This window comes from Siniperca chuatsi, linkage group LG9, assembly GCF_020085105.1.
Source record: "Siniperca chuatsi isolate FFG_IHB_CAS linkage group LG9, ASM2008510v1, whole genome shotgun sequence".
In the NCBI taxonomy this organism is placed as follows: domain Eukaryota; kingdom Metazoa; phylum Chordata; class Actinopteri; order Centrarchiformes; family Sinipercidae; genus Siniperca; species Siniperca chuatsi.
In genome coordinates this window covers 3156041-3170936 of record NC_058050.1, presented here as the reverse complement: position 1 = coordinate 3170936, position 14896 = coordinate 3156041, and the positions used below count along the sequence as shown (strand labels likewise).

Genomic DNA, 14896 nt, shown 5'->3' with positions numbered 1-14896 from the left:
ATTCTTATTTCATTCAAAACTTTAAACCAAAGTTTTCAACTGTTCAATGATTTCAAAAGACAAGCAATCATACAAGAACTTACATACAAAATAAAATACAAAAATGAAAAATGATTATTTAAATTAGAAACAACAGAAACTCATGAAGGAATAAATGAAGAAGAGTACAAATCTGAGCAAGCATTTGATGCCAGCTTTACTACTTGACAATATTTGATACAGAAGAAACATTTTGGTCACAACTTCATGGGAGCTATATATATATAATTTTTTTTAATTATTAATTTTTGTTTAATTTTTTTAACAGAAGCTAGTGGAACAGCTGCTACACAGGAAGTGACGTAAGGACTTTATATTTTCATGTTAATGTAAACTTATCTCTCTCTCTCAGGTGTTGGTTCCTCCACAGTTGTGGCATTTTCGGCTTTCCTCAATGGCCGCTACCCCCCCGCTGATCTGACTGGAGACATCACCGTGTCCTACAGTTCACCGACAGGTAAACACTTACTGCTAGTTTAGTTCCAGTCAACTTTTTTATTTTAACAGGATAATCATTTTGATAGATGGGTTGTCGAGAAACATTGGTAGTAATGAGTTTCTGTTTAACAGAATAAATCAGTCAAACTTAGTTTTGAACTTGTTTGGCTGTAACAGTGTTGAGTGTTCACTTGTTATGTTTTCTGTAAGAGCTGAGAACAATGCTGACTGATGCTCTTTGGTAGAACCATTAGCATTAATGTAGGTTACATTATGAATTTAGTTACAGTCTGTAACATCACATCCTGTGTTCTGTAACTATGCTGAACACCAGCTGCTAACAGAACACTGACTTGACGTAAGGACATCTGGGCTCTTTCCAGACAAGCCCAGTTCATCCCCCTGCTCCTTCCAGGCATCTGTTTCCAGGCCCTGCAATATTTCTGGAAGATATTACTTTCCCCTGCAAACCAACAAAACCGCTCTTTATTTCAAATGTCACAGACGTCCTTTTTTAAAAATACTGATTTCAGCATTCGTTCAAAAAGCAGCTCATGAAAAAACTCAATGTTTTCATGCTATTGTTTCCCTTGGATTACATTTGCTTTGGCAGGCCTCTGTTGGTGGAACAGTTCCCCCTCCCCAGAAGCACATTTAATGTGAAATGTCTGGAAATATTGGGAAGTGTTTCTTTTTTGTTAAGCTTTATTGTGATGCTAAAAATAGCCGAAAATAAGGAGTATTTCAATGGGCCTTGGAAGCCAAGCAGCTGGGGTAGAGTATGTAGGGGGCTGATCTCGTGTTTTGGAAGGGACCTGTTGGATTGGAGGTAGAATTTGAAGAGCTTTATTAAAAGTTGGAGGAAGAAGAGACACGCACAGAGTTGAGGTAGGCTAGGAGTAGGTAGGTTAGTTGGCAAGCGGAATGAGGTGAATTATGCCTGGGCGGAGAAGTTCTTCCACACCAAACTGGGAAAGCCAATTGTTTATGGACCTGGCTTTGTATATGGGGGCATTGCCATGTTAAAACAGGAAAGGGCCTTCCTAAAATATCATTATATGCTGTAGAAAAGAAGATTTTTCTTTATTGGAACAAAGTGTGTACCACCAGACTAATCCAAAGAAGTAGGTGGACATAAACAAACTGCCAATTACTGCGGTGACACCTTACTTGTAAACCGGTGCAATAAAAGTACAGCGCATGCAAAGGATGTTACTTTTACTTGCTTTTGTAAAGCTTTTTCTAAACAATATGTCCAGAACATTGTGTAAGACCTGGTGAAATGAAAACATATTTAAAATGCTGTTAAAACAATGGTTATATGTAAGCTAGACATCAAAAAATTTCAGCCAAATGTATCCCAGTTGTGATAGATGCCTAGACGTCTGTTCACCTGCAAATCACCAAAACTTAACCTGCCTACTGGGTTCGGCTTTTATTGTCTAATCCAATCATAGTGGCAACATTTCAACAATTTCATGTTTCAGATTTTTATTAAATTATACATTTAATCTGATTGCTGTGCAATAAATTGCAGGTTTGTTGAATGATATTGATATACTAGGAAATTAATCCTGAAAACAAATTCCGATTGAGGCTAAATTACAACACAGCACATTTATCCTGTATAGATCGGTCAAAAGTGGTAACATTGACTTTTGTTTTCTCTCTTGAAGCCAGTGTTTTAACCAATTTTAGATGAGTGAGGTGACAATGCTAGACTGAATGACAATACTACTTTCATCAGTCAGAGGAGACAAATGCTGAGTCCAACCATCCGTACTTTCACTGTCAGCAAAACTGTTAATTTCAGCCTTGGCACTGCAATAATGGTGATGTCACTAGAGAGAGCAACACTTAAATCAGCAGGTGGATTTATCTAAACATAAAGCACCTGGATGCTCAAGCACACAGTAGCTGTCAGCCACAGCAGCCAAGCCGTCAGACCTACTTCCCCCCTGCGTGGAAAAAATGCAGCCCTCTCACTAATTTGAATAGAGCCAGTGCATCGACACAGTGGGGGTGCCATTGCTGCAATGCAATGTCATCCAGCAAGGCTCTAGTCACATACATGCAAGCACACATTCCTGGTAGATTACTTTGTAATGTGAACTCCTTATTTCTGATGTTTATCTTAACAATTGTCGCTACTAAGAATGAAAATAGTTTCCACGATGATAACTTTCCAGAGTTGCAAAATCCTATCTGTGAGTCCTATCTACCCTAAACTCTGGTGGTGAACTGCAAAGTGGTCATCTTAAGAGCATGTGCGTAGATGAGTGTGTGTGGTTGTATCTCTGTGGTTGTGTGTTCCTGCAGTGCTAATCTCCATTAATGCCTCGTCTCCTCTCATCCTCTAAATGCTCTCCTGGTATGGAAGGAATGCATCACTTTGTCTCTATCTCTTTCTTTCTTTCTCCGCTCCCACCCAGGGGTGATGATTATGCCTTAACACCACCCGCCCCACATAACACCATCCCTGCCAGTGGCTACTGTGCCTATCTTTAAGCCCTACAAAGGCTTTGACATTTAAGAAGACTGTTGACTCCTTAAGCCCTTCAAAGGAAGCTCGACGGTGGCTGTAGTCGTTACAATCTAGAAAGAATTTCATTAGTGCCCCTATGTGATTTTCCTAACACCCTGACAATGGGCTTCACACAAACACACTTCAGAGGGATCAAGTGGTCAAGTTGGCATTTACAGTACATTGTTAGCTCATACACAATGGGCATTTTCATCCGAGCAATCAAAGATAAGTTGCGACTGTGCGGATTATTTCCATAAAACAAGGCCAGCCATGATTCATTGGTTGCTAAGCCAATTCGTGTGGAAACCTAGGGAGCTAGTTGGCAGTTTTTATTGTTTTCTCCTGTTTTATTGAGCCTGCCAGAGTGACCAGCATCTCCATATGTTGATGTCTCCAGGAGGCTGCAGTATTTTTGCTAGCTCCTTCCTTGTTTAACTACCAGGTCTGAAAGCCATTTGCATGGACCTTTTGAAGGCCAGCTGATGTTGTTGGTGTTGCTAGTTACCTCTGCCAAGCTGATCATGTTCTCAGCCCTGTTCGTTTGCACTGTATAACAAAAACTTTGTAACAGATCTGGTGGAAAGTTAGGCCATTGGCCAATGAACAAGTGAATTGTTTTTTCTGCTGAATTTTTAAAAAGATTTCATTTTAGCTTTTTTGCCTACTGAACTGCTGCACTTATTTGTGTGAACAAAATCTGGCACATGTATATGTATTTCAATGCAGATTTGTCTGCAGTGCACGTTTAAAATTTTCTGTTAAAATAATAACTTTTGAGGATTGTGCAGCCTTGAATGGCAGACGTTTTACTCTCTACATCTAGTTTTCAGTTACAGTGGAAGTTTTTCATTTGACATTTATGCACAAAAATTGCTTACCACGTCCTTTGGCAAGTTAATAATAGATTCTTTTCACTGTAAGTTCCCTTGTTTGTTGATGAGGCAACTTGCATCGTGGACTTCAGTGTAAATTGTCTTCATCTTTGAGTATGGAGTATTGGAGGGTTTTTTTGTGCTTTTGAAATGAACTAATACTTAACTACAGGAGAGCTTATATTTATCTACTTATTCTTACATTTGTACACTAGTTTGGACAAAAGGTTTGTTGGTAACAATTAGCCATGATATTTTAAAAGACATTCTTTTCTGGGGCTGAGGAGATTGGATGATACCACAGGGAGATCAGAGGGTTAGCTACAGAACAGCCTCAAGTGCCTTCAGTGTTTTGCTCATGGACACTTCAGTACAATGGCACAGGGACTCGAACCCAGAGCATCTGTTTGAAGGTTTAAGTACACCACCCTGTTGCCTGTACTAGTAGAAAGGCCAACAAATGCAGGGTTTTGAAAAATAAAACATTAAGTTGTCAACTGACAGAGGAAAAATATAACTAATGTGTACTTCCTTGGTTAAGTTTGAAAATCCAACAACACTGATTTGCACAGAAATTCATGGAGGGATATTTTGAAAGCTGAGATATTTTATTTCTAAGAATCTAAAAAAGTTATAGCACTTTGGTGTTTCTGTAGTTAATTATAGAAAAGAACACCTTCTCAGTTATTATTGATAGAATAAAGGCTTTCAGTCATGAAACATTCAACAGATTTTTTTTTCTATAACACCAATTAATGGATCCAGAATTTCACTCATTTCAGCCAATCTTATTTCTTCAGCCGTTACAAGAGATTTTAGAACAGGAAAGACTGATTGAACACTGGCTGGCAGCAGGCCAGGAGTGGCTACTGTGTGTGTGTGTGTGTGTGTGTGTGTGTGTGTGTGTGTGTGTGTGTGTGTGTGTGTGTGTGTGTGTGTGTGTGTGTGTGTGTGTGTGTGTGTGTGTGTGTGTGTGTGCGTGTGTGTGCGTGTGCGTGTGTGTGCGTGTGTGTGTGTGTGTGTGTGTGTGTGTGTGTGTGTGTGTGTGTGTGCTGTGAGCCTTTTTGCTTCATTTGACATGTCCTTTACGTTTAACTGGAGCTTTCACTCAGCATGGATGCTTTTAGTTCTTTCTCGCTATTCTTTTTTTCTTCCCCTCCCTTCCTCTTTGTGTTGTTCTAGCCTTGTTTTTTTTCATTTTCTCCCCTCCACTTCTGCTTTTTCTCTCTTTTATTTGGCAGTGCAGAGTGGTAAGAAGAGGTCGAGATAAAGTAATGACAGAAGTTATTGTGTATTTTAGGATTAGATCATAGTGCTAGATATGAACGTATTCAGAGAATTTGTTGCTATGTTGTTGATCCATGTATTCGTCAGAGGTGGATCAGCCATAAAAGTCCCAATGTGTCACTTGAGTTTGAAACATTCTTAAAAGTTATTCCATATGAAAGATTATTATATATATCTGAGAACAAATTGGAGTATTTCTTAAACCCCTAGAAACCTGTTTTAATTAGTATAGGGAATACAATAAATCACCAATTAGGCCTCAAAAGTACATGAATTTAGGAGGCGGTTAGTGATGCTGTATTTGGGTTGAACCAGTTTAATGGGAGACATGTATTGTCAGGTTCTCAGTATTGTTAATTAGATAAATGTGATGTACTTGACATGAAATGATAATTACAGATATCAGAATATTTAAATAAAAGACAGAATTATGACTAGAGAGAGAGACCGAGGCAGAGTTATTACAGGAAAGAGAGACAGCAGTAAGGAAGCATGACTTTCATCGGGTTTAATAACGTGAACTTTCTGACTCAGCACCTTAGTGCCTTTTCATTGGCCTGCAACCTGCCATCTGCTTCTCATTCACCTTCGCAGGAAATCCTCTTCGACCAATCAAATCAGAGCTTAATCTGCCAGACTTCTATTGCTTCGGCCTAAAGGTTAGACAAGCAGGAGGCGGACTGTTTAGATCCTAAAGCAGCTGGGAAATCTGGCAGTGACGAGCAGGGATAAGAGATGCTCTGCCTTGCTTAAAAAGAAAAAAAAATCAGTTTCGCAACCTGAGAACTATTTTCATAGTTCAATGTTACTTGTCTGCCCTTTGTAAACGTTGCTGCTTAGTTTGGCAGATTGCTAGCAGCCCTCCAAATAGGAGACAAAAGCAGATTTTAATTCTTGCCTACCACATGAGAGTACTGTGACTCTGCATACACACAAAACCCTCCATAAATATCTAGTATTGACCAAGCACAAGCATGTGGAAACCTAAGCTTATTAGATTGATGCTTACATATAATTCCATAGATGGTCTAAATGAAATAAGTATTTATACATTTATACATCTACACTGGCCTGTGGAACCTGGAAGTTTTGGTACTGTCATGGCACAGGTTATACTGGAGAAATAATTTGTTCTTTTAAATTAGTTCAACTCTGGATACTGATAATTTTATAAAAATTTTATAAAAATAGATGTCTTTTTCTCCAGTTTCTGTCAGACCAATTTTCATACTAACCTTTTGACGAGAAGCTATTTAATTTTGGATTTGGACATCTTATCATATTCAGGATCATTTTGGCTCAGTCGGGAGGCTGCGCTTTTCATCCAGTGGTACTTTCCAAGTGTGTGGGAAGGCGAACAAAGCACTCCCAGAATGTTTTTTAAGTTTGTGTATATCCATATGCAGGGAGATGGAGTTTTTCCCAGGGAATCCCCTCGTCTTTAAAACAGTCCAGTTCTTCCAGTGCTGCTTTGTTACTGGTCTGCACTGAATAAAGCTAGATAGGAGGAGTGATACCTCTTTCTTTTGCTGTTTCTGTGATCTGTCTAAATTTCTTTTTTAACCTTTAACTCTTCTCCTCTTCCTCTTCGCAGAGCTTAATCCCAAAGGTAAGTGTTTGGTTTGTAGTGCTGGATAGAATAGAGCAAGTAGAAACACACACACACACACACACACACACACACACACACACACACACACACACACTCTCTTTATTAAAAAGACAAACATGTAGTGTAGATGTACACATATACATATATTTGCTGTATTTTGGGACATACATTTCAATATTCTCTTACACACACACAGAAACACACATATAATCACAACTGCACTATATGCATTCCAACACACACACACACACACATTACTGTATATACAGGAAGAGACCGCTGCCTACTGTTTATGTTTCTGTAACATTATACTTGGCAAGAGTCTGTACACACACACACACACACACACACACACACACACACACACACACACACACACACACACACACACACACACACACACACACACTTGTACACACACACTTCCTCACTGTATGGAATAAGTAAATATCCATTTTTATCCTTTTATACTCTGTGCAGTTTACACAGAAATATCATCTGTTTCACATACACACATACAGGCATACGGAAACACATTGACACGTTTCAGTGCAGAAACACACACACACACACACACACACACACACACACACACACACGCATTCCAGCAGTAGTGTTCCTAGTCGTCAGCAAATGTTTGTTTTAGTGCGTCTGAGTTTGTGTTTTTTGATACAGAATAGGATGTCCTATAATCTGTAGTGGGTTTAGAGGCCCTGCAGTAGTACTCTCTCTCACACACACACACACACACACACACAGCCACCTATTCCAGCAGTAGTGTTCCTAGTCGTCAGCAAATGTTTGTTTTAGTGCGTCTGAGTTTGTGTTTTTTGATACAGAATAAGATGTCCTATAATCTATAGTGGGTTTAGAGGCCCTGCAGTAGTACTCTCTCACACACACACACACACTCGTGCAGCTATTTTGCCTTTTATTTTGCAAATAAATCTACAAATACATTTTATGGAGCATCTTTTTAAATTATTGGTAGCAGCAACTTGATTCCACATGTACACAATCACACAGTTACATCGGACACACAATAACATAAATGTACCTATATAAACCTACCAACGCCTGAAGGACTGACGAGGTTACCGCTACAAAGCATTTTGAGACTTTGGTGATCGCTCCCAGTTCAACATCACTATTTTGCTGATACATGTGTGATGTCTCCTTGTTAGACCAACAGCTCATTGTTGGCTCAAACGAACATTTTGTACAAGCAACCAATACGCCATAGCATTAAAAATGGCATCGAATAGCTTTTCCTTGTTTTGATTCATACATGTGTTTAATGTTTGTTTAAAAATATTCTTTTGATTTTGGAAATGTAATTATTGCGTGGACACTACAGTGCTGTTGAGGTTTGGTTTAGTTTAGGATAAAATCTCAATCATTATTACATCATAGAAATGTCAGATTACTAATATACAGAGACGTGAACTGTGGTCGTCTTTTGTCAAAGGGTAACATTTATCCATTATTAGTCATCCAGAAATCCACACCTGGACTTTCTGGCTCTCAATGGGGCCATTTAATGCACATCTTTAATGCAGAATAGCTGCATATGAACATGATTTGTTGAAGACTGGGGTGTGCTGTGACTGTGTATCACAGAGGACATGATAAAAAGACACGCACAAACACTAAGAACGACAACATGTGTGTAGTGCATGCAGTATCCAGACACACACATCTTTGATGCACACATATTGGATTTTTCACATACGTACACACAGACTCATACACACACTCACACACACGGCTGACATCACTGCAGATGTGGTAAGAACCTGATCCTGTGCAGTGGTCCTCTACTCAAATAAACTCTGTGGTCTCTCTCTCTCTCTCTCTCTCTCTCTCTCATATACACACACACACACACACACACACACACAGATTCCAGATAATTAGAATCAGAGTCCTCTGAGACAGCAGTACAGTGGAGGTACAGCAGCCTTAACAAGTAGTAGCAGTAGTGCTCAATTGTGATTTTAGTTGACAAACCTTCATTTCGCATCACCAGTAGTGCAAGCAACTATCAGGAGTTATGTCTGGGGTCACATGTCACAGTATGTGACGTATCTGTGGATTCAGGTAACAGAAATCAGAATCCGAATCAGAAATACTTTATTGATCCCAGAAGGGAAACTCTTTCGTTATCTATACTCTTAAAAACCTAAACATCCCAAACTGCAGATTAAAGAAGACTAAAGCTCAGAACAAGCAGTGAATGAAATGAAGAATCTATAACACAAACATAGTAACCTCAGTTTACTGTAACTGAGAAATTATTTGTCGGTTACTCACTTTCTGGCTTCACTCTCACTGAAACATCTCCTCAAAAACCAACTGTCTGCTGTTTGTCTTTGCACTGTGTCTTGTCATCCTTCATGTCATCAAACCTGACTAAAACTGGGACATTTGACGTAGGCGAATGATGCAACGTTTATTTATTTCCATGACAACGCTGGCAAATTATGTTCCAGCATTTAAACTCAGCTCCTACGTAGGTGACGTGATTTAGGATACGATTTTAGCAGATACAGAATACATTTGAGTCAGTTGGAAATTGTAACAGTGTGTGTCTATGAACCCTGTTGCTGTTCACACTGATCAGAAAACATAAAATGAGTCACAGATGAGAGGGATAAAATTACAACAGGGACAGTGTTTTGCTGTCTTTTAAGCCTTGGATTTCATGAACTCATGCATGCATTACTCTAACTAGCCTTCCTGGAGCGTATTTCATTTTCTTACATGTAGCAACATTTCTACACCAGCAAAGCCTCTTTTCTGAACGTTCACTTAATCACAAACTTGCAGGGCAAAAAAAAATATTAATCATGCGTTCTGCAAATCAGCACAATTAAAGAATATACCTCTAATGTCAAGTCCAGATTTGGGCACCACTACTTTGAGTTATGTTTAATTCTCCTGCAACATAGGTTTCTTATTTTTTCTTAACATTAGAAGTACATTTTCTTTCCTACCTTGTTTTTTGTCAGTTCCTACAAATGTGTGAGACCTTGTCTAATTGGTTTAAAATCTAGACTTTCTCAAAGTGTGTTTATTCACCTTTTCAGTCACTTGGCTCTCTTAAGAAATAGAAATTTGAAGCCATTGGTCCCAGTTTAAATTTAGCTTGTTCTAAGTATTTACTGCCTTCTGCCTTTCCTTGACACAACATTCAGTGATCCCTGAGGGTCCGTTTTAGCGTCAGTTAGTAATAGAATACAGCATAGAAAAAACAGAATGCCAATAAAGTTCAAATTTAAGGAGGAGAAAGATTTTAGGCAGATGTGGTTTGTGGATTCATATCTGGTTTTGGAGCAAGACAGCAGGGATTTTACGTTTACTGATACAGCACGAACAGGTTGATTTATGATAAGATTTGATTATTCAATACAGTTATGTATTGTTCCTGTAAAATTTATGTCACATTTGTTTCTGTAATTAGATATTAAACCTTACACTGTCTGAAGGTCTTAAACAGACTCACAGATGTGTTGAAAATGAAGTTTGCTTTGTGAAATTGTAGTAATACACACTGGTCGTGCAGGTAACTCTTTGTATTGAGGGTGTAACCTGGTGACGACAACCTGGGAATGTACAGAGGTGGAGAGGAACAAGACGAGATTTACAATCTCACACACACACACACACACACACAGTGGTGACTAGTAAATGGCGATGTTGAATTTGAGATGGAAAAATGTTTCCCCTGGCCTTTTCCAGCCTTTCATGACCTCCGCTCCCTTCCTCTTCCTCCATTTCAGCTTCCTGTCTTTCTAGCCTTTCTTCTCTTCTTCCATCTCTCCTCTCTGTCTGTTATATTGCCGTCTTGTTTTAATCTCGTTCATCTCCTTCTCTATTTTCTCTGTTGTCTTTCCCCTCCTAGTGTCTGACTTTTTATTACGCTGCTTATACACTCTCTCTCTCAATTCATTTGGGCTTTATTGCCCTGGGAAACAGATGTTAACATTGCCAAAGCATGTGTAAAACAAACAAACAAACAAACAGAAGAATTGTGATATTAAAAAATATACAGATAAGATAATTAGGACAGGATAATAATAAAGTGTAGACTTGCAATTAAAATACAAAAAGTGAAAACTAATCACTGCAACTTTCTGTGTGTGTGTGTGTGTGTGTGTGTGTGTGTGTGTGTGTGTGTGTGTGTAGGTCATTCACTGTCCCGCAGGTTGTGGCATGTTGATTATATATTGGGCAGCAGGATCTGCCCTGTCCCCTTCTCCTCGGCGTATTTTTAAAGTTGAGAGGTCATTCAGCTCTGTGAAGTCTGAGATTACAGAGTTGAACTTGTTAAAGTAAATGTTTCTTATTTCATTCAATGTTTTACATTGTAGGAGGAAGTGCAGCTCTGTCTCAACCGCACCTGTCGACCACATATTCTGTTTTCTTTTGGTTGCCAGGATTTTTTGTGTCTTCCTTTTTCGTTTGTGGTCACTGAGCCTGTACTTGGTGAGGATCTGTCTCTGCTTTCTATCGCTGACAGTAGAGAGATATTCTGCCAGTTCATAATCTCTTTTTAGGGCCAGATAACATTCTAAGCTACTTTGGCTTTAAGTTTCTTCTTAAGGGAAGTCCACACCGCTAGTGTTTTGGCAAACACACTCTTCCATTTTTACACATGTATCAATCCACGAAACCCTCTGCATTTTTTTCTATTTTTGTTTCCTGGTGCACTTGAAGCTTAATCTCGACAGGTGAGCTACCTCCATGACAACTGAGCAAACTCTGCTGAGGAAGGCCCTAAAATGCAATTAAAAGCTCCAGGAAAAGGTACTAGGTGGGCCCTGAGTTAAGATTATTTATATCTATAGTAAAACTGGAGGTTTTGATCAATCATTAGTTTTTTTGTTTGTTTGTTTGTTTCGCTATGGCCATTTAGGTATACGGTTGGAGGGGGAAATAAAATGAATGAATGAATCAACAGAGACGATGCTGTTTTCTTTATACTTCTCAATAATCTGTCTATTTATCCCTTCACTACATACCATATATACTTTACCTAAGTGTTGACCTTTTTCCAAAGCTTACCACAGTGTTTTTGATTTAAAAAAAAAATAAAAATATATATGTTTTTCCCTTCCTTTCAGGCAGCCAGTGGTTTCATTCATTTCAGTATGTTATGAAATTCAGCTTGGAGAGACTTGAAACCTGCTTGAGTAAGGCAATCCACCACAGTGTACATCATGTCTGCCCTAATTATTGTCAAAGGTACTTTAAAACACAGTGGTGCAGCTTGAAACTTGAAGCTTGTTACTTAAAAACTCAAAACATGATAATGTATTTTGGAGTAGATCTGGATCTGATGTTTCTGCTGGTGGGGTAATTTGACATTGAAGACTTGAGTCAGCTGGATGTTGAAAAAGAGAGAAGTAGATCAAACCCAGGTGACAAACAATTAAGTATCATTATCACCAATAGCATTACTTTTCCAGCATGGAGAAAAGAGGTTTTCACTTCTGATTTTTATATTAAGTAAACATACACATTCACTTTGACAACATGTGGATCTAACCCTCTCTTTTGTGTTTGTTGGATGTGATTTGTTGCTGGACTTTTCAATCACCCAGGACAAAGGGTCAATGAGAACTTAAGTGAGAAAGGAGAGAAGAAAGTGGACCACAGTCCTTCTTCCTCTCTTAAACTCCATCCATTTTCTTGTTCTCTCCTCGCCTTTCCTCTGTTTTGAACTGTTTTCCTTGGCTTCCCTTCTTCCCTTCTTCTCTCTCTGCCGCAGTTCATGTATTCAAACCAAATTGAATTATTCACATAATCACAAAATAATTGCATGTATGGAATGAAAAGGTGCACAGTAGTTGCAGGTAATTATTACTATCTCTAATAACCTGGAACATTCCATAATTAAACCGTCCTTCCCTCCCACCATGGCTGTCGTTTCTTGTATTATTTTTCTTTCAGTCTCTCTCTCACGCTGTTTTATTTCCACTCTTTTTCTGCTCGACTCAGGTTTTTTTCCCTCTCCTGTCGTTAGCTCTCCTCCTCGCCCCTGGTTCCCTCGCTCCATCTCTTCTTAACAACTGTTTTCCTCCGTCACTCCTTTCCCTCGCTCTGTTATTCTAGCTAAGTGTAGATTTCTGCCAAGCTCAGCACTGCTTAAGCTCAGGACATAGTTATAGTTGGCCTTAACGCTCCTCTTTTTTTCTTCTCAAAATTTCCCCCCACTTTTCACAAAACTTCCTTTTCGGCTCTTCGACAAACACCCCTCCAAACCCGGTGTTGATGTTGAGTCTCTAGGTCTCGTAGCTCTCAGATACTCATGTAATCTGAATATGTGCAGTGTTGACTGTGTTAACAAATGTTAACCTGACTGCTGTTTGGAGTGAAAGCCTGAGCACGACGTGCTGGGCTCGTTTGATAGAAGGGCACCACTTAAAGGGGAAGTGGGCTTTGTGACTTTAAGGTTGTTTTTCAGGAAAATAGCTAATGGAGGAGGGAGGTTGGAGGGTAAAATAATGCAGAATTAATCAATTATTATTGTTCGTGGTAGTAGTTGTGTGTGTGTGTGTGTGTGTTTGTGTGTATTTGCAACTTCTTGGTTAAATAATATAAATAAATCAAGGTAATGAATGATAACTATATTTTAGTTTTTAATTTGCAAACAAACATTTAACCTTGATGAAGGGAGTCAACACCCTCCGCAGGCGTTGGCAGCTCAGTGGCTTTGCTACAAAATGGAAAATGGAAAGCACTAAATTGTGGAGAACATGAGGGGAAAATGCAACATAAAAAGGAAAAATTATTTTAAAAATTACTTTTCAATTCCGATACATTTTCTTTCTCTCAGGAGTTCCCAGGGTTCTCCAGTCCAGGTTCAGTCTTCCTCTGGCATTGGTGTGTGTTCCTTCCTCTCCAGCCAAATCCACCAAGTTTAAGCTCACTGTGGACACCAACCAGCCACCAGTCAACCTCAACTCCATCTTCCCAGGTAAAACACATCCAAACACAACACAAATACAAACACTTACACATGCTGATGCTGTGCTGATGCTGGTTTCAGTTTCCCAAACAATCAAGGCTCTGCATTTGAATCACACATTTCCTATAAATCAAAACACATTGCTTTGTTTAAGACTTTGGCTGTGGAGACAGCTGTGTGATGTTAGCAATGTTTTTGTAAACTGATATGTGAATGCACACCTCTGATCCATTTTATTGCTGCCAGTGCTGGCCAGCATGTTGATGAAGGTTGACCTGCAGGTTTCATGTGATTGGAGGGGTTAACTGGATTACCCCAAAATCTGTTTTGTGTACATGGCAGGGTGCAAAATGAGTCTTTAAAAAAAAAAAAAAACACTGTAAAAGAAGAACATACATTTAATTTACACATATTTTAGATAGTGGAACAGTGCCACCATCCATACAATGTAATGTCACAGGAGAGGCAATTCTTTTTATTTCATCGAACCTTTAAAATGAACATGCAGCTATTAGACACAAATTTGCTTCAGTGATTTACAGTTCTATCTTTTGTAATGGTTGTCTATTGGGAAGAAATCTCTCTGGGCCCAAGCATGTCACGTGACCAGCAGTTTCGACTGTGATTTTCACTCAGGCAGCACGGGATAAATTCCTTGTGTGGGAAAGGTTTTTGGACCATAAAGTGTGTTCTAAGCACTGTAAATGAATCACAGAGTGCTCATATTATGGGTGGCTGGGGCTCAGCAGGTAGAGTTCCACTAATTGCAGGACTGGCGGTTCGATCCCCAGCTCCTCCTGTCCACATGTTGAAGTGTATGTGAGAATGGGTGAATGAGATGCAAACTCTAAAGTGCTTTGGATAAAAGCGCTATAAAAATGCAGTCCATTTACAAAATCAGTCAGATATAATATCACCGATTCAACAATCAGTTACATGTCTGTTCAGTTCATCTGAGATGGATAGGTCGTACAACTATTGTTGCTTAAGAGCTGAGGACCAATGAAGTGGCCACCGGAGGGCGATACACAGAGCCAAATGACATGAGCATGAACGGAAAGCTAGGAGAGGGAATGAGAGATATGTGTAGCTGTGCGTGTGTATACATTTATATGAGTAATCAACTGTTATGTATCTGTGTGTGTGGT

The 14896-nt window shown here is 39.1% G+C and overlaps 1 protein-coding gene across 2 annotated transcripts in view; it reads left to right on the top strand.

Moving 5' to 3' along the window:
* The window catches only part of bbs9 (Bardet-Biedl syndrome 9), a 176697-nt gene that overhangs the window by 44486 nt on the left and 117315 nt on the right, over nucleotides 1–14896 (top strand). Inside the window, exons 14-16 of one of the 2 annotated variants that reach the window (XM_044209474.1) lie at nucleotides 392–496; nucleotides 6758–6772; nucleotides 13617–13757. In XM_044209474.1, coding sequence (XP_044065409.1) covers nucleotides 392–496; nucleotides 6758–6772; nucleotides 13617–13757 — 261 coding nt within the window. The remainder of the gene's footprint in view (nucleotides 1–391; nucleotides 497–6757; nucleotides 6773–13616; nucleotides 13758–14896) is intronic. The other variant, XM_044209476.1, reaches the window with a different exon arrangement.